Source organism: Fonsecaea monophora (genome assembly GCF_001642475.1).
Source record: "Fonsecaea monophora strain CBS 269.37 chromosome Unknown Scaff21, whole genome shotgun sequence".
Lineage (NCBI taxonomy): Eukaryota > Fungi > Ascomycota > Eurotiomycetes > Chaetothyriales > Herpotrichiellaceae > Fonsecaea > Fonsecaea monophora.
In genome coordinates this window covers 321,526-340,399 of record NW_019173952.1, presented here as the reverse complement: position 1 = coordinate 340,399, position 18,874 = coordinate 321,526, and the positions used below count along the sequence as shown (strand labels likewise).

The 18,874-nt window shown below is 51.1% G+C and overlaps 8 protein-coding genes across 8 annotated transcripts; 5 read left to right on the top strand and 3 right to left on the bottom strand.

The window, feature by feature from the left end:
- Positions 1–225: 225 nt before the first annotated feature.
- Positions 226–1,479, top strand: AYO21_04049 (hypothetical protein; the record flags this gene model as incomplete). The annotated part of the gene is made up of 5 exons (XM_022654022.1): positions 226–556; positions 610–761; positions 820–897; positions 964–1,225; positions 1,277–1,479. The coding sequence occupies 5 exons, from the start codon at positions 226–228 to the stop codon at positions 1,477–1,479; spliced, it is 1,026 nt and encodes a 341-aa protein (XP_022513766.1).
- Positions 1,480–1,921: 442 nt separating this feature from the next.
- Positions 1,922–3,271, top strand: AYO21_04048 (hypothetical protein; the record flags this gene model as incomplete). Its single annotated transcript, XM_022654021.1, has 4 exons — positions 1,922–2,012; positions 2,067–2,449; positions 2,505–3,092; positions 3,146–3,271. The coding sequence occupies 4 exons, from the start codon at positions 1,922–1,924 to the stop codon at positions 3,269–3,271; spliced, it is 1,188 nt and encodes a 395-aa protein (XP_022513765.1).
- Positions 3,272–4,257: 986 nt separating this feature from the next.
- AYO21_04047 (hypothetical protein) lies at positions 4,258–4,743 on the top strand (the record flags this gene model as incomplete). Its single annotated transcript, XM_022654020.1, has 2 exons — positions 4,258–4,323; positions 4,375–4,743. The coding sequence occupies 2 exons, from the start codon at positions 4,258–4,260 to the stop codon at positions 4,741–4,743; spliced, it is 435 nt and encodes a 144-aa protein (XP_022513764.1).
- A 193-nt stretch (positions 4,744–4,936) lies between these two features.
- Positions 4,937–7,273, top strand: AYO21_04046 (hypothetical protein; the record flags this gene model as incomplete). The annotated part of the gene is made up of 2 exons (XM_022654019.1): positions 4,937–5,777; positions 5,835–7,273. 2 exons carry the CDS (start codon positions 4,937–4,939, stop codon positions 7,271–7,273), a joined length of 2,280 nt encoding a protein of 759 aa, XP_022513763.1.
- Positions 7,274–7,854: 581 nt separating this feature from the next.
- AYO21_04045 (hypothetical protein) lies at positions 7,855–8,889 on the top strand (the record flags this gene model as incomplete). The annotated part of the gene is made up of 1 exon (XM_022654018.1): positions 7,855–8,889. One exon carries the CDS (start codon positions 7,855–7,857, stop codon positions 8,887–8,889), a length of 1,035 nt encoding a protein of 344 aa, XP_022513762.1.
- A 109-nt stretch (positions 8,890–8,998) lies between these two features.
- On the bottom strand, positions 8,999–10,933 carry AYO21_04044 (hypothetical protein; the record flags this gene model as incomplete). The annotated part of the gene is made up of 2 exons (XM_022654017.1): positions 8,999–10,759; positions 10,823–10,933. 2 exons carry the CDS (start codon positions 10,931–10,933, stop codon positions 8,999–9,001), a joined length of 1,872 nt encoding a protein of 623 aa, XP_022513761.1.
- A 1,172-nt stretch (positions 10,934–12,105) lies between these two features.
- AYO21_04043 (hypothetical protein) lies at positions 12,106–13,979 on the bottom strand (the record flags this gene model as incomplete). Its single annotated transcript, XM_022654016.1, has 3 exons — positions 12,106–12,658; positions 12,713–12,750; positions 12,804–13,979. The coding sequence occupies 3 exons, from the start codon at positions 13,977–13,979 to the stop codon at positions 12,106–12,108; spliced, it is 1,767 nt and encodes a 588-aa protein (XP_022513760.1).
- Positions 13,980–14,885: 906 nt separating this feature from the next.
- AYO21_04042 (hypothetical protein) lies at positions 14,886–18,632 on the bottom strand (the record flags this gene model as incomplete). Its single annotated transcript, XM_022654015.1, has 6 exons — positions 14,886–15,325; positions 15,373–16,333; positions 16,381–18,209; positions 18,315–18,403; positions 18,460–18,494; positions 18,549–18,632. The coding sequence occupies 6 exons, from the start codon at positions 18,630–18,632 to the stop codon at positions 14,886–14,888; spliced, it is 3,438 nt and encodes a 1,145-aa protein (XP_022513759.1).
- Between the last annotated feature and the right edge of the window lie 242 nt (positions 18,633–18,874).

Below are 18,874 nucleotides of genomic sequence, written 5' to 3'. Positions count from 1 at the left end.
TTGAAAGATCGGCGGGAATCAAACACCGAGATCGAACATATCGTCCGTCTTCCCCTCACACGAAGAACGGAGCGTCGACACAGTATCACACACTTGGTACACATATATATCGTTTGGTGGGGGCAATTCACACACCGACCTCTTCCCGAGTGCTCTCACATCCCCTTGAAGGCTCGTGGTAAGCATTACTTCTTCAGGCTTCTCTTTCTAGTCTGTTTTGCAGAAATGGTGCAGCTAGGCTCGAGCGGCCCTAGTTTGGCAACCCCAGGGCCCAAGTATGGACATCTTTCCGAGGTTGACCCCAACTTTGCTCTTTTGAAGGACGAAGTCGACAAAAACTTTGCAAATCTATGGGCGCTTCCCTTGGAAGAGTTCAAGGCTGCATGGCTGAGTGCGCCAGTCCCATTGCCAGACAACGCACCCGAACCAGGGAAGGACTATCAGGTTCTAAACAAGGAGGCTGTGGTCAGGGACGGCGCCCGAATAGGTCTGAAGATATACAAGCCTCAAAACTCCAATAACGATTCAGTGCTGGTTCTCAAAAGCCATGGCGGAGGTAAGTAAGCTATCGTGTTGACTAAAGAAAGACTCTCATTGTAGACAATCCAGGTTGGGTAGTTGGTAGCCACGAGGTCGAGGAGGTGGATAATCGCTTCCTCGCTGCCAAAGCCGGTGCGACGGTGGTCAGTGTGGACTATCGTATGGCACCTGAGTATAAGTTTCCATACGCCATCAATGACTGCTTCGATGTGCTGAAGTGGGTAAGTTCATTAGACTAGTCTGCGCATACACGTGTGATGATACTAACAGAATCTTCAGTGCAAATCACACGCTTCGGACCTAGGGATCAACCCCGAAAAGATAATCGTCGCTGGGGGAAGTGCTGGAGGCAATATTGTGAGTGTGACTGGCAATAAAATGTCTGCATCCTGCTCGAGCCGTAGGTTAGTAACATGTCGACAGGCTGCTGTCCTCGCACTCAAGGCTCGAGATGAGGGTGTTACGGGAATTATCGGCCAGATATTGAATATTCCTGTCACTTGCCATCCGGATCTCTTCCCGTCAGACAAGTATGAAGGCGGCAGCTACCAGCAGAACAAAGATGCGAGTATCATTGATGCACCGAAGATGAGGTGGTTCTGGGATCAGTATCTGCCAGACGTGCAGCCCGATCCTTATGCGAGTCCGTTGCTGGCAAAAGACCTCAGCAATCTACCTCCAGCTCGTAAGGGCTTTCCATTCCAGCGCAAATCCGATATACTGACTGTAGCTGTAGTTATCCAGATCGCTGGTATGGATCCGCTTCGAGACGAAGGCCTTGCATACGCCGAAGCACTCAAGGCTGCCCAGAACTCGGTGACGGTAAACACATTCAAAGGCCTCCCTCACGGCTTCTATTTCTTTCCTCAACTTAAGCAGACACTGGAGTTTTGGGACAACTCGGTCAAGTTTGTCAAAGGTCTCGCGGCCAAGGCGTAGTTATCAAGACACCTCGATCCTTAATTCTTGATGTCTGTCTCAGCATACAGATTTCTGCGATTGAAGTAAAAATAGCAAGGGAATGAGCAAGGAAGCAAGGGACAAGGGCAATCTTAGGGGGAAGCTCCACAAATTCACAAGTAGCCGAAACCGCAACGTACGGATCGTGCATACTAAATGCCTACGCCATACCAGCTTTGTACATGCCACCGCGGGGAGGATTGTTGCTTCAAAAAGCGGGGTTGTGGAACAAGTGTCAACTACCGACGTTGGAGCATGGAGGGGCTGAGTTGTTGAATTCTTCATTTCTACATGATCAAAGAAAGAGTGAAAGTATCACAAACCTCGTATTGATGCTGTCAGATTGCTTATGACACCATCAGGGGTAATCACAGCTCTCTAGAACTCAGAACCATCAGACCTCGCGCAGCCCTCATTCATTATGTCATTCGATCAGCAGCTTGAATCCGCCGCCACGCCTGGTCCGGGCCGAAAGATTGTTGGAGCTGTCGCGATAGCAGCTGATGCTTCCGGTGAAGTAGCATGATTGCCACCATCACGGAGTGGCTTTGGCTGACAGCGTCCAGGAAATACCATCTACCATGGCGCAAAGGGCTTCACCTCTGTTGTTCCGGAGACCGCCAGGCCGATGACGGAAGATACCACCTTCTGGATTGCTTCGTGCACAAAGCTGCTGACTACCATTTCGGTCATGCAGTGCGTAGAGCAAGGTAAACTGAGCCTTGACAACGATGTCTCCACAAACCTCGATGAGTGGACGTCACCAGACATCTTGACGGGGTGGAAGCCAGACACTGGAGAACCAGAGCTCAAAAAAGCAACGAAGAAGATAACTTTACGCCAGCTGCTCACACACTCTAGTGGCATGGGTTATGATTTCCTTTCGCCAGAACTTATCAAGTGGCGACAATGGCGTGGGGAATCAAGCCGTCCAGGGGACGGTGATATTGTGAGCACTATACCTAGAATATTGGCATCTTCTGAGCTCTGACGCCGTGATTCAGCGTAAAGGGTACGTGATGCCTTTGTTGTACGAGCCAGGGGAGGGTTGGAGCTATAGCTGCGGCATCGACTGGGCCGGCAAAATGGTCGAGCGCGTCAATGGGGGCATGAAGCTTGGTCAGTACATGAAAAAGAATATTTGGGATCCTTTGGGAATGGCGTCCACGAGTTTCCGTCCAGAAGAAAATGAGTTGGTGCGCAGTCGACTATGTGCCACGACCGCCAGAACACCTGAAGGAGACCTTGTGCCAGCCGACCCATACCCTCATCATAATCCGAAAGACGACCTCGGTGGCGGGGGATTATATTCGTCCGCACCAGACTATATCAAGGTGCTCATATCCTTGCTCAAAAATGACGGTCTTCTCCTCAAACCAGAGACCGTAAAGGTGATGTTCTCCCCGCAGCTTTCGAATGACGCTTATTTGAATGCAACAATGGCCACACCAGGGGCAGGTCCCATGTTTCGAGGAGGCGTGGACAGCTCGGCCTGGAATTTCGGCCTGGGAGGCATTTTGAACATGGAAGACGTGGCTGGTGTTTGCAAGAAGGGAACAATGACCTGGGGTGGCCTCCCAAACCTCTTCTGGGTGCGCCAGTCCTGGAAATACCTTAAGTGACTCTGGAGCTGACCGTTCAACAGTGGATCGACCCCGCCGCCGGCAATTGTGGCATATACGCATCCCAGCTTCTTCCTCCAGGCGATCCCGAGACTATGACTCTCGCAGTTGCTTTTCGCAAAGACATCTTCGCTCGCCATGGTCCATAGTGTCCAGACGGTGCCAGAAGGATCGACTGAAAAATGCTTCGATACCTTCGGAGCAGGGATTTTGTGTGGGGATATCCATCGATGATCGGTTGAGGTTGGCACCGGGGATACTGGGCATCTTCACCGCTTAGAGAGCTGAAAGATGACAGCTCGAGCCAACAACATGAGAAGTGCAAATCAATTATATCCCAATCTTCGCTCTTCGCCCGTGAGGATATAGCTTCTGTAGTGATCATAGAACACTGGTTCGAAGGAGGGTGCAGCGCTACCATCGTGTTAGCTACCTAGATAAATGCGATTTACATCAGAAGTGACACTTCATCCAAGTATCCAAGTCAGGAAAGAGACAGACAGTGGCTGAAACAGCCCAATATTAGATCGATACCCATTGCCGAATATGGCAACCCCGAGAAATCCCCGAGCTAAGATGAAGGTATCTGGCCCTGGTCTCAGTCGATTTCAGGCTGCGAAGGCGTCCCATCAGGTTGCCGGTGATTCGGCTCAACCAAACTGGTTCGTTCTTGGTTATTCAAGGAGGCTTGAAAGGCGGTACCAAGGTTTTGCGGATACGGGTCAGCTGTCGACACAAATGCAGGATCCATGTTCATTTTTGCGCCCTAGATTGACATGCTGACAAGTTTTGAGTAACGTAAGCCGAAGATTTTGACCCTAAGGTCGATTCCAGCGCAGATAGGCACAGAGTTCCAGGACGTTCTCGGCCATACTGAACATGCGAACGAATCGTAACGTAGGGAAAGTCACGGCCAACGTCTGGAACACATTTCGAAGGCTGTATGGCAACAGGTCAATGAACGATAGTTGGGGTCCGCCCTTCTGTCTGCAGCGTATTGATCAAATTATGGCCGGGGGGGTTGGTACATAAGGTATAAGAAGAGACTCTTTGCTCATCGATGAAATCCGACAAACGACCATAAGTCGACACTCATCTCTGTAGACCTCAATTCTGTCCTTTGAAACACCTCGCTATGCCAACTGGAGGTTGCCTTTGCGGTCAACTCAGATATGAGTATACCGGTGAGCCTGTTATGAAGGTAAGAGTCATTCTTGCAGTCTCTTGGCGGGTTTGTGGCTAAGTGGTCTAGGCAATATGCCACTGCGTAACCTGTCGACACGTCAGCGGCAGCGTATTCACTACCAACATCGTTGTCCCAGAGGGGAATTTCAAGATCACAGCGGGGACGCCGAAAAGATACGCAGCAACTCAGGACAGCGGAATGACGTTGACATATTCCTTCTGCACTGAATGTGGATGCGTTATCAACAAGGTCGGAGATGCTGAGGCTTTCCGCGGTGTCATTCTTGTCGTGGCTGGATCTCTCGACGACGAGTCCGCAGTGGACACCGCAGATCCCAACGTGGAGTTCTACGTTAGCAAGCGGGCGTCATGGCTTCCAGCGCTTGATGGCAAAGGACAATTTCACGAGTTCGATAACAGAAATGCTCGCATGTAGCTCGGCAGACTTGCTTGAAGCGGAATTGGGGGAGGGGGAGAATCTGTGCAGGTCTGGGGTCATTGGGGAAGATAACACAAGCCACAGATGACTGTGAGCTTCAATCAAGTCTGATTGTCAATCCGTATAACGAGACATCGAGGCGACTTGTTCCACTCGAAAATCTCTTTGTCTACCCGAGGATGCCATCGTCATGGATGAGCACACTCCCCTCATTGCGACCGTCTACGTAACTCGACGTCGACCAAGATACCCCCACACGACACTCAAACGCTTCTGTTCCATCGCCCTCGCAAGCAGTCTCATAGCCATTGTTATCTGTTTCCTCCTTCCGGGCGCCATTCTACCTCGAGGCCACGATTCTGTTTCGTCCTACTTCCCTTGGTCCCCTCCTTATCCTCGCTCATGGCCGCAAAGTGCCGGTATCACCTTTGAGCAGCTCATTGAGCTGCTCTTGGAGACCCCCGATGAGGAAAAGGCGCGTTCATGGAGCGAGTATTATACGTCGGGTCCTCACCTTGCAGGCAAGAATTTGAGTCAAGCTTTGTGGACAAGGGAGCGATGGGAAGAGTTCGGCGTCAAATCAGATATAGTCGCCTACGACGTCTTCATAAATTATCCGAGTGATCATCGGTTGGCCTTGTTGGATGGGCACAAGGTGAAGTATGAATGCAGCCTGGAAGAAGATATCCTCGACGAGGATCCCACAACTTCGCTGAAAGATCGGATCCCAACATTCCATGGCTACTCCGCCAGTGGTAATGTTACCGCGCCGTATGTGTATGCCAATTTCGGCACATATCAAGACTTCGAAGACCTGCGAGCTGCAAATATCTCGTTGGAAGGGAAGATTGCCCTGGTAAAATACGGACACATATTCCGTGGGCTCAAGGTCAAGAGAGCTCAAGAGCTGGGGATGGTCGGGGTAGTAATGTACTCTGACCCGCAGGAGGACGGTGACATTACAGAGAAGAATGGCTACAAGACGTACCCAGATGGGCCAGCGAGAAACCCAAGCAGCGTTCAAAGAGGCAGTACGCAATACATCAGTGCGTTTCCCCCGAAAGACCGCAACTGACACATACTGACAGGCGCAGGCACACTCCCGGGCGACCCAACAACGCCTGGTTATCCCTCCAAACCAGGTGCACCTCGCGTTGATCCACATGGCTCCACGCCTCGCATCCCGTCGCTGCCCATCTCTTACGCCGATGCCCTTCCCCTCCTCAAAGCTTTGAACGGGCATGGACCCAACGCAAGTTCGTTTGACAAGTCCTGGCATGGCGGAGGGCTTTCATACAAGGGTGTTAACTACAACATTGGTCCGTCACCAGACTCTGTTGTTCTCAACTTGGTGAATGAGCAGGAATATGTCACAACGCCACTGTGGAATGTCATTGGTATCATCAATGGCACAGCCAAGGATGAGGTCATCGTCGTTGGCAATCATCGAGATGCCTGGATCGCTGGAGGCGCAGGTGATCCTAATTCAGGGTCAGCAGCATTGAACGAAGTAATCCGGTCTTTCGGAGAAGCACTCAAGGCTGGATGGAAGCCACTTCGGACGATTGTATTTGCAAGCTGGGATGGAGAAGAGTATGGTCTTATCGGCTCGACGGAATGGGTCGAAGAATACCTCCCGTGGCTTTCTAGCAGCACTGTCGCCTACCTCAATGTTGATGTGGGGGCGCGCGGAAAGCACTTTGAGGCTGCTGCCTCTCCGTTGTTGAACAAAGTCCTCTACGCTGTGACCAATTCAGTGCCCTCGCCCAATCAGACCACCAAAGGGCAGTCAATCGGCGATGTCTGGGACGGTCATATACGCACAATGGGATCTGGCAGTGACTTCACAGCCTTCCAGGACTTTGCCGGAATCCCATCGCTTGATTTCGGCTTTGGGAACGGACCGGAAGACGCGGTTTACCATTACCACTCAAATTATGACTCTTTCCACTGGATGAATGCTTATGGGGACAAAGGATGGCACTACCATGTGGCTGCGGCCAAGATATTGGCGCTTGTGACGGCGCAGTTGAGCGAGACCCCTGTCTTGTCCTTGAGCGCTGAAGACTACGCTAAAGGTCTCTCTGTCTATTTAGACGACGTCAAGGAGAAGGCAAAGACTCACTTGGCAGGTTCGAGCTTCAGCTTCCTGGCACTCGACAATGCCACCGCAGAATTCCGCCACGCTGCCACAAAATTCGACGAATACACCGCTGGCCTGACCAAAAAGCTCGCAGAGGACGTGCCCTGGTGGGATTGGTGGAAGAAGGTGAGGCTATTCTACGAAGTGCGGAACGCAAATGAGAAGTACAAGACACTGGAGCGTCAATTTCTATTCTCTGGCGGTTTGGATGACAGGTCTTGGTTCAAGCATGTTGTCTTCGCCCCTGGCCGTTGGACTGGGTATGCGGGTGCCACCTATCCAGGCCTTGTTGAGAGCTTCGAAGACAAGAACATTACAAATGCGAAGAGATGGAGTGTGATCATTGAAGAGGCGCTGGGAGCGGCCGCAAAGCTCTTGGAATAGCGCATCAGTGACAACAGGCCAGCCCGAGTGTTTCACCGCCACAAGGTTGTGGAGGATGACGGGCGAAATGGTTGGCACGCTTGCATCGAAAACAAACCAGAAAATCTTCCTCCCACATATGGTGGTGCGTATGGGCTTACTGTACTTGGGTAGGAACGTCAAAATCGTATAAGGTAATACTACTTTGATTATCATGCACCCTCCATTCATTGGCTATTGTCACACAGCCGCGCTTCACAAGCTTTACCAAGGGCGAAGGTTGTAAGCATGAGTGTGCCAATGCGTATTTGGAATATCGTGTTGCGAGCAGGATTCAATCTTTGTCCGCGGAAATGATCCATATACTGTTCTCTATCAGAGATCAGAGACCACCGTAAGCACAAGCGTCTGAGAGGGCATGGAACACATTGCCCTGGTAAACAAGGTTGCCGAAAAGGTAATGTTGACCTCGGTCAACCCTGGGTCCAGAAATTGCTTCAAAAGTTTCACACGCACCAACTCTCAGAATTCGGCATTTTGTTGTCATCTGAAATAGACACGGGTCGAGCTTTTCTCTTCACGAGTTCTGGACCCTAGCCAGTATGGCGCAACCCCTCAAGTCCCAATTGCCATGGACGTCGTCTCCCCTCATTGTGAATGCCCCCATGGGCGGCTTTGCCGGTGGGCACCTCGCAAGCGCCGTCACAAAGTCAGGTGGTCTCGGGATGATCGGCGCCATCATGTCTAGCGACTTGGAGAAAGAACTGAGAATTGCGGCAGACAACCTCAAGGCCACCACTGCGCCAGGTGACATGCTCTCCGTTGGCGTGGGCCTGTTACCCTTCATCGTCAAGGCCGAGTCTGTGCTTCCCATCCTCGCAAAATATCAACCCACTGTGGTCTGGTTGTTTGCTGCAAAGGATCTGAAGGATTACGCCACTTGGTCCACAGAGATCCGGGGTCGGTGTCCCAATTCTAAGATCTGGATTCAAGTCGGCAGTGTGAGCGCCGCTGTCGAGGTCGCCCAGACGGCCAAGCCTGATGCTTTGATCATGCAGGGCGCGGATGCAGGCGGCCATGGATTCGAAAGAGGCGCCAGTATCGTTTCGGTGCTACCAGAGGCGGCTGATGTTCTCGCCGAAAAGGGTCTCGGTCATATTCCCTTGCTCGCATCGGGGGGAATCGCAGATGCTCGCGGTGCTGCAGCTGCATTCGCGCTGGGGGCATCGGGGGTAGTGATTGGGACGAGGTTTCTCGCAGCCAAAGAGACCATCTCACCTCCTGGATATCGAGAGCTGGTACTGGCAGCAAAGGATGGAGCTCAAAGCACCGTCCGAAGCAAACTATTTGACAATGTCAAGGGTCCGAATATCTGGCCTGACGCTTATGACGGAAGAAGCCTGGTCACGGAGAGCTATGCCGATCACGTCCAAGGTATCGATATCGAGCTGATAAGAAAAAAGCACAATGAGGCAGTGGAGGGAGAGGATGGCGGCTTCGGGACAACCAACAGGGCAAACGTCTGGGCAGGGGCTGGAGTAGGGCTTGTGAGCAAGGTACAGAACGCTGCCGATATTGTGCAAGAGGTCCGAAACGGGGTCGGCCAGATCCTAAAGGGTACTGCAGCACGCTTGTGACATAAAAACATGAAGATTTTCGGGGGCCTAATAAGAACGCTGTATCTGTAACTTCCTTCTTCGACCATGACCTGGTAGTTCAAACTTCGATGCTGCGCGCCGATGATGCTCAATAATAGCTCGTTCCGCCAGCACCCAGCCCACTCCTTGTAGCTCCGAGGTCGCTGCTGTATCTGCGGGCACCGAGTGGAATGACACCGTGGCCAAATCCGATAGGGCTCGGGACTCGTCGAAGCTGGAGACTGTGGCGGCGAGAAGATCGTTGCGAGGTCCTCGTAGTAGCGGGTGTCAGAAGACGAGATCCCGGCATCTCCTCGTCGTCTTCCACCGCCTCTTCGGCAACAGATGGCGCACTGGACTTCCGGGAATGTGCTCCAGCGGTGGCAACCGAAGATGCTTTGGCGTCGTCGTCATTGTCGTCTTCGTCGTCGTAAATATCATCATCGTCTTGGTCACTTTCATCATCGTCCAAGTCCCCCCCAAACCCTTCCATCTCCACCAGAAACCACACTGGGACGGCGCCCACAATGGCGACCAGGGCCAATATCCACCAAGAAATTACAACATATCCGATATCAACTCCTTTGGTGAACGTAGCGCCCGCTAAAGCCGGTCCGGCAGCTCTTCCAATGGCAGATACACTGGTTGCCACCCCATTCAGCGTCCCTAGTATCTTCAAACTAGCAGCACTATTGGTAAGAAGAATGGTGGAACAAGGGAACGCAAAGATGCCGCAAAAGCCCTTGACCATCATCAACAACATCATAATACCTTGCCTTGACGAGTCAGTAGGTAGTAGGGCCGTAAAAGGTGTCGCGATGTAGACCAGGGGAAAGGCTAGGCAGCAAGTCTTGAGACAATTCAAGACGCCGTACCTCCTCGCAAAGGGGGGAAAGACAAAGAACTGGATGAGCATGCCAAAAACGCCGTAGACAGTAAACAATAGGCCAATCCTATTGGAATCAATGCCGAATCCGCCAGCAAACTTCCAAGGTAGATGGACCTCTGGGTCTTGAATAGATTGCACCGGATAATGCATGAATATTGGCAGTAGTTGGTCGTACGCCACCGAATGCATGGCCAAAAGCGTGTACACACCCAGGTTGATATTTGACTGTGTGGAAAAGACCTCCGCCCAGCCTGGGTTCTGTCTGGGGATCTCAGCCGCGACAATGGAACCAGATATCGGTGTGGACAGTTCACTCGAAATCCCAGGGAGAAATGGATCCGACTCCTCGGTATTCGACCAAGTCCTGGTCCTGGATCGTGGCCTCCGGGTGCAGGAGTTGGTCAGTAATTTGCCCATTATCAGGCCGTAGTCCCTGTGGAATTTCTTTTCCTCGAGGGTCTCGTGTAAGAAAAGGAAACCGGCAGTAATCCCGCACATGAAAAGAATGCTGATCAAGAGGTTTGGCAGCGCAAAGGGATATTCTTTGAGCAACTTCAGCTTTCCAAACACTTCTGGATATCTTTCTGCGGGATGGACCAGAGATCCTCCAAAAGACGGCCCGAATATACTGCCAATGTTCCAGACGAGCGGCATAATACTGAATGCCCTCGGTTGTAATTCCTTTTGAGGTACCAATTCTGCCACAGCTGTCCGAATGATCCCAACATTCCCATTCGAGAGGCCTTGCAAAGACCGTGTGATGAAGGCCCAGGCAAGATTTTTGGAGAAGCCAAATAATATGGATGAAATCATGGTGCAAGTCAGGGCGAGGATGATTATGGGCTTGCGCCCAAAACGGTCTGATGCCCGACCCCAGGCGATTCCGGTCAGACATTGTGAGAGTGAAAAGGTCGCAGACATAAGTCCGGCCCATTTGGCCACTTTATCATTGGGGACGTTGAAGGATTGAATCATCTCCGGCTGAATACAGTCAGTATGGATGAACGATCACATTGCTGGGGGATTTGGATCCTTGGGACTCACAATGTATGGGTAGACCGAGGTCATTGCGACAGGCTCTGCGAAGCGGCATACTGCTAGAATGAGCAGTTGCTGCTTGGGCAACTGAAGTGCCCGTTTCGCTCCTTTCACCATGGCTTGAGTAGGGTGAACGAAAGAGAAGAGCCATGGACCTCGTTCTCAACCCTTAAGACGTCGTAGGATAGCTGTCGATGGAGATTTGCACGGTAAAGGAAGTGTGAGAAAAGTTCACAGGCGACCACCGTAGAGGAAAGATGGGCAACCCATCGAAACCCGCAGTGTGGCCGCTTCCCGCCACTGCTATTACCGGGGTCATTGTGGGTGATGCGAGAATTACCCCAACTTCATCCAATCCGTAGGCTTTTGAATGAAAAGGGCGTTTAGAAGTGGGAAGGGGGCGGCAGGAAAGGCGTTACTAGGCCAAAGGAGGGGCAGGTGATGCCTGTAGTTGCCCGCTGATCTCCTTGCTAGAAGGTTGTCTCGACAGCTGGTTGGAGGAAAGCCTGGACGGGGATTAGGCGGGACGGTGGGTTGGAGGGAGGGACTGCAAATGGTCTGTTGCCGATTGCCGCTCTCCACGTCTTAGAACCGAGCATTCCGAATCCCTCCAGTACAAGTATCTAGCATATATCATGGACGTGATCGTTTGCCAGACCTTATCTATCCTTCAATATGAAGTCTCCAGCATATCCGGCCAATCCCTCCAACTACGAGAGCACAATAAAGAGAATTCCCCTACGGTAGAATACTTTGATTTTTTTTCTGGCTGACAATCACACCTGTCTGAAAGCAGATGCTATCACGTTGAACAGAATACCTATCACGCAATTTGTCCGTCCCCATATGTTGTGAAACAGCCGCTGAGGCTATATCCCAACCGCCAAAGTCATGGAGCTTCTTTCGAAGACCAACCTCTTCCACTGCGCCACGCCCTTGTTATCCTCTGACCATAACTCCGAAGGGTGTTTCCATCTTATGACAAAAGCTGGAATTGAATACATTGACGACTTACTAAAAATGAACGACCTTCTGTTTGCTCCGTGCTTGGGCAGGTTCAAAAGAAGTACCTCATAGTCAGAATATAAGCAGGCAAGGTCGAACGCAAGGGCCCGGCTAAGGTAAACTGACGACCATGGTCGAAGGCCCGCTTCTTCTCTTTGAGTCGGGCAAAATCAAAGGGAAACCCAAAGGCTACGTGTTGGCACTCCAAACGAACCATGCAATATTCTCATTACCCTCAGCTGGTCGAATCCAGCTGCAAGAACTGGCACTTAGCTTGGATGTCTTCATGCATTATCCCTTCCAATACCCGCTTTATACCGCGCCAGAGCCCTGTCTCGCGACTCTTTGTGATTGACAATTGGCCTTGGATAGCCATTTGTCTCAGCAACCTTCCCGTAGCCACGGTTGTATGGGTCATGGATTCCCTTGCTGTCTTCGATATCAGCAAGCTCTGGCACCCATTTACGGATATACCCTCCCTCGGCGTCAAACTTCTCGCTTTGGAGCAACGGATTGAAAATGCGAAAATAGGGTTGTGGGTCGACGCCACAGCTGGCACTGAATCCCCAACCGCCGTTGTTTGACGCAAAGTCACCATCAATGAGGTGCTCCATGAACCACTTTTCGCCCATGCGCCAGTCAATGAGGAGATCTTTGGCCAAGAAGGAAGCCACAATCATCCGACAGCGATTCGGCATATATCCCGTATACACTGCCTGGCGCATTGCAGCATCAACTATTGGGAAACCTGTCTTGCCCTGGGTCCATTTGTCGAACTGTTCCATGTCGTACTCCCACTCGATATTGCTGTATTCTGGTTTGAATGGCTTATTCATGCTGGCAGGATGTTTCAGCCATCATGACTAACAAGAATGAGCACAACGCACTTACCAAATATACGGCCAGTGGCATAGGACATGTTTATAGAACTGCAGACGCTGTCAGCCTGGACCAAGACATAACATATGGGAGAAGGTCGCACATCTCTCCACGCTACCTCGGCAATCCACATTGAGTGTCCTTGTTTCCGGTCATCTGTCACTCTCTTCAAGGGAGCTGCATCACGAGCCTCTCTAACAACTGTTCGTGCGGCAATTGTACCTGCTGCCAGATGTGGGCTAAGAACAGACGTCCCATTGCCTCCAGGTAGGTTCCTGGTATCATGGTACTTGGCAATTTTCTCGAGCACGAACTTGTGCAGTCGATCTTGGGCTTCACTTTCTCCTGCGGGCCACATGCTACTGAATCTCAGTCTTTCTTCCTCGGTCAGCTGCTTCGAGGGAGGTGCCGCTGGAATACCAGTGTTGAATAACCTCGAGTAACTTTCCCTCGCAGACCGTGGGTTGTGGCCTGGTGGAGGGAGATAGTCCAGTTCTTGGGGGTTTTGGTTGAGGTAGGTGCACCACTTTCGGTGCCAGGGACTGTAGACCGATATTGGACCACCGGAGCCACTCTTCAGCTTGCCAGGTTCGACAACGCAAGTATCATGGATGACGCTGACTGATATTCCCCTCTCCAAAAACCCCCTTGTTATAGCAGCTTCTCTCCTGAGCTCGTCCACCTCGTACTCAGCGTTGCAAAATACATGGCAAGCTCCCCATGCCGCGCATAAGTCGGCGAGTTTAGACGGGATATTCCTTCTCCTCTCCACCGTCTCAACATACAATGGTATGTCCAAATCATCTAGATCCCTCTTCAACATAGCAAGGTTACGAAGAATGAAATCAACGCGTACGGGAGCTGTCAGATGGGCCTCGAAGTCCTGAGGGGAGATCAAGTAAAGGCAAACCAGGGGCACATTGTGCAATTTTGCCATGTTGCTTGCTAGGTGCAGTCCCTTGTTGTCCGTCGTCCGCAAATCACACTTGAACCAGTGAACCACACATTTTCCTGGCGGTACTTGGTCTCGCTCGGCTTGTGTTTCTTTGGCGGCTTTTTCCAGTGTCTCTATCGGTCGCTCAATCTGTCCGGTCTTGTATGCTTCGGCTCGCTCGTTGGTCATCTCCGGAGGATAGTACTTGGGGAGGATGATTCCGTACTTGAGCTCATTTGTCGAGTCCTTGTATTGATTTGAGGAGACTGTGATTGAGCGTGGCTTCTTGTGCTCAGGGTCGACAGTTACTACCACGTTATTTGGTTTGCGTTTCATTCTGCGCATGGTTGGAAATGCTTGTCTTGAGACGACTTCCACCTATCGTTCACGTAGTCATGCGGTCGATACGCAAAATCGAGGAGCAACTCACGCGTGCAGCAAGAAGCAGAAACCAAAGAATGTACCTTTCGTGAGAGCTACGCATCTCACTGATGCTAGTAATTTGGCAGTTGGCAGTGATGATGTAAGAAAAGTGAGGATCGGATCTACCAGCGAGATCGATCAGATCTCACTATGCTGTGGGTCGATCTTGCGTCCCTGCGCCTAATTCGCCCACGGACCACGGTAGCCTGTGCTCTGTACGAGGTACTGTACGTATACCGAGGATGTATGTACATATTGGTGCAGGGCCAATGCCCTTGTCTCGCAAGTTACCAAGTGAACTCCGTTGGAGCCACCCTTCTAGTGTTGTAAGCATTCAGCAGTTTGTTCCATGTCAACTACGCACACCATTCGTGCTCCACGACTCGAACTCGTCTTTCGTTACCCACGCCCCGTTCACGGCTTGCTTGGCTAGTGCAGCCAGATATATTCGTATTCAGTTATGAATTGAGGGGCTCTCCCTCCCTTACCACCCCAATATGGAACCGTGAATTGTGATACTTGCAATCCTAATAAATTGCGTCTCCCATGAACCTTGAACTTTTTTCCAGACCGTAGCACTCAGATGTGTCTTAAAGTGCCCATATCCAACAGTATAGAGCCCAACTCCACACGCCATCGCTGTCCATATGCACTACCATCTGAAACAAATCTGAGATTTTGGATACCCAGGCAAACAATAGGCCACCAGTAGTGACCTCTCCTGGCATGAGAGTGCCTAGCTTCCACACATTTTCCTTATACCCAATATGAATAGGAGTACTGTTATACAATTGATATGGCTGATTCTGGACCGCGGCGATGGAGCAATCATGATAGTGGTGAGACGTCGCCTGAGTCCAACGGGTCAATATTGGGCTCCCTGTATGTGGTCTGACCGTTTTTCGCTTGTGGCGCTGCATTCTCGTCTGAACGAGGCACCGCAGTTGAACTTCCCTCGTATTCCTCCTCCGGAATTGTTGCACAATATTTTTTAAGGACCTGTTTGAGAGCAGGTCTTCGAATCGGCTTGGCCAGAAAGTAATCCATTCCGGAAGCCATGCACTCGTCCTCGTTGGACTTTTCGGCAAACGCAGTAAGGGCGACAATAGGCGACTTGAATCCCATTTCGCGGATGAGTCTGGTCGACTGAATTCCATCAAGGTTGGGCATTTGAACGTCCATAAATACTAGATCAAACCGTTGCCCGCTCACCATGGATTCCCGAACCTTTTCAAATGCTTCTTGTCCGTCCTTCGCAATCGTGACATCTATCAGACAGTGAGATTGTAGCATTACACTGGTTCAGGGGACTTACCATAGACATCTTCCAACCTCAGCATGCGAAGGACGACTTCTTGATTCACTTGATTGTCTTCTGCCACGAGCACGCGCACTTTTCGACCCTTTTGTGCAGCTTCATTCTCCACCTTCTTTATCTCATTGAGTCCTGCTTGAGATGCGTCGCTACTCTTTATCTCTTTCGCCACATAAGGTTGAGTGAAGCCGACTATCCTTGGAACATCGGCTAGTTTGGGTTGATCATCCCGGGCTGAGGGTAAGGATGTCGTGGAACCAGTGTGGGTGTGCGGCGTTACGTCGGGTTGGTCATGCAAGGCTTGTCCAACAAGACTGCTGGCTTTGGAGGCGGATTTCCGTGTTGAGGAGGCCATTGACGGGGTGCGCTCTGATACATAGCGAAGCGGAATCCGCATAGTAAACTTGCTGCCAAACCCCACTTTGCTGTCGAGAGAAATGTCACCACCCATTAAGGCCGCTAGTTGAGCACAGATGCTTAGACCCAATCCAGTACCCCCGTATTTCTTGCTCAAGCCTAGGTCACCCTGTACAAAGGGTTCAAAGATCATTTTCTGCTGTTCAGGTGGAATCCCCGGACCTGTGTCTTCAACCTCGAATTCGAAGCTCAAATCTTTCGTATTCACTGGTGGGGGTGACATTGATCGCTGCCTTTCTGCGACCTTCGGTATGTGCGTTGTGCCTCCAGCCACGTTGATGCTAAGTTTTGAGTCTTCGAGTCCCCCAGAATTCGAACGACTCTTGTCATGATCGGCGCTATCTGGTGGAACCAGGGAGCCATCTGACATCCGTACTCGCTTATTGCTCGAAGACTTTGACTTTCTTGAGTTCAGGGAGGACTTTCGCGCGCTTCCTGCTCTACTAGGAAAGCTCTCAACAAGACCCATGCAGCGAACACGGACTGTGACAGAGCCATGCGCAGGAGTAAACTTCAGACTGTTGCTGACAAAGTTCATCAGGACCTGAAGCTAGTTAGTAGAATGAATTTAGTTTCCGGGACTAGACGGACCTGTAAAATCCTGTTCTTGTCACCCCATAGACACATGTCCCTAACGCGGCCTGTGCCAACTGGGCCATATAGCTTTTCTCCAGACAACTCAGAAGCGTCACCAAAAGCGTCGTTCGTGCCAAGGAACAGTACTTTGAGATCCACTTGTGCCTCGCGAGCCTGTTTTTCGAAGGTAGGCATCAGTTGCGTGCTCAGATCGCTGAGTCTGAATTCCGCTTCGTCAATCGACAGCTGCTGGCCAACCTCATTCTTGCTGAAGGTAAGAAGATCGGTCAACAAGTGGAGAAGCAGATCTCCAGATTTGTAGATGGTATTTAGTGTAGACCGGATCCGGCCTAGATCATCCTCGTTCATACAAACGGTCGTAAGGCCGAGAATACCATTGAGAGGCGTTTTCAACTCGTGGGAAATGTTAGCGATGAAGAGCGTCTTGCTCTGGTTCGCTGCTTCGGCGGCTTTCTTGCTTTTCTCGAGCTCCGCTGTACGCTGCTTTACCCTTTCTTCGAGACGCTCGTATTGCATCGTTAGCTCGTCAGACATCTCGTTAAAGGTGCGAGTCAGCTCCGTAAGCTCATCAGTGATGAGATGTTTTCGCTCTGGAACTTTCCTAGGTATCCTGAATGTTCTTCGCCGCAAGTGTCGAGGAGTTGTCGATCGATCTGACTGTTTTGGTTTAGAAATCCTTGTCAGAACACCGAAAAAGCCTTCTTTTCTAGCCACCTCGCGTTCATCAGAGTCCAGTACGTCCTCCATCTCCGCGACTTGGTGGCCGAAAGTGCTGGAATATTCGCTATTATCGTCAGGTTGATAAGGCTCTACCGTTTTGGCGGTTGCAGCTGCGAGATGTCGGATTGGGGTGATCGAATAATGTGCCATGGGGAACATGACGAGCAGGAGTAAGCCGGTCACAGAGAAGACACAGATGAGAACAACATCACGCAGATGGTCGATAGGGGCAACCACCTCGTGGTGTGATTGTTCTACCACAACCACCCAATCGACAAACTTGGTAGATAGCGTGGCATAACCTGCGGAAACTCGTTTTCCTTCTTCATTCCGAGTTGAAATATAGGCGCCCGCATTATTGATGGCCTGGTTGTCCTTGGTCCACGCAGAAACGACTGCCGGATAACCTGAAGCTGGAAATGGCTCGGTGGCATTGTTGACGCCACTTCGGGCCTGGTGCCGATAATCCAGTGTAGAATTGCTTGCCGGTGGTAGCACATACCGGACTAGTTGAGATTCCAGGTAGGACTTGCTAGATCCCCGGACCTGTTGTCCAAAATGGTTATTCGACGACGCTGGACCAATAATAAGAGTTTCCCCGGTTTTATCGAGTCCTTCAGGTGACTGCTGGATTTCGTATAGCATATTAGTATTGGCCAGAACCGTCATCCAGCCAAGGACATCGGACCGAGATGTGTTGTTGATCAGGGGAACTGTGAGCGACAGAAGGGAATAAGTCTCATTCACAACCAAAGGTCCTAGGAACAGGGTGTCATCAGGTCGAATGATTTGGCCTTTGTAGTATAGAGTTGAAAAATTGGTTCCTGATTGTGGAGGGCCATAAGTCAAATTTGGATACAGTGAGGAGGGGTAGCCTAGGCCCGGGTCTCCCAAGTAAACAGCTGAGCCATTCGTATAGTTGTAGGGTAGTTTGATTGTGCCGTCCAATCCAATTGCAGTGACGTTGAGTAGCCCATTGACCGCAGTCTCGTTTCCATTGTAGGCATTGGGATATAGAATTGCCTGGACCAGAAGGCTGCCATTGGCGAGAGCGCCCTGGAAGTCACTCACAGAACGTTGCCAGTTCTCGTTTGAGGTGTTTCCTTCTCAGTGGTCATGATTAGCATTATCACTTTAGTGAAGAAGGTTCTCGGAAGGATTACCCGAATTATATCTTCCCAGAGCACTCTGGATTAGCAGCCGCGTACTGATCAGCCTGGCCTGTGAATCATACAACAGTAGTGCGCTCGTGAACTGTGCTGCTTTGAGAGATGCCGTCAAGGACAGTCCGGATAACCTGTCAATGTCAATCAGCGCTGAAGGACTTCAGGATGGGCAGGCATTTTCCCTGACCTGATGCCGGTAATGAAATTGTAATTTTGGAACCACTGGCCATATTTCACTCAGTATCATCCGCTGTCAACATTTTCCACGCGACGTACCACTGCGAGCGCAAGCACCATCAGAGATGTAAGGGAGCAAAAGAGGACGAGCAGTCCGAGCTGCTCTCGTATCGAGATCCGCATGGCCGCGGCTGAACACCCTTCCTTGCTCTTTGCATCTCAATATCAACTGCAGCAGGCGTCGTGTTCCCAGTTTTCTCTCAGCGTCGCGATCGGTGCTTCATAAACGCCGCATGGTCAGCGTCCTAGACTGCGAGATGGCTGAAGGGCACGCAGGGGCGCTCTGGGACGCTCGGAGGCGCTCGTGATTTGGTCTCGGTGACAGATAAACAACTCAGTAGATCAGCCGTACGTAGAAATCGTTC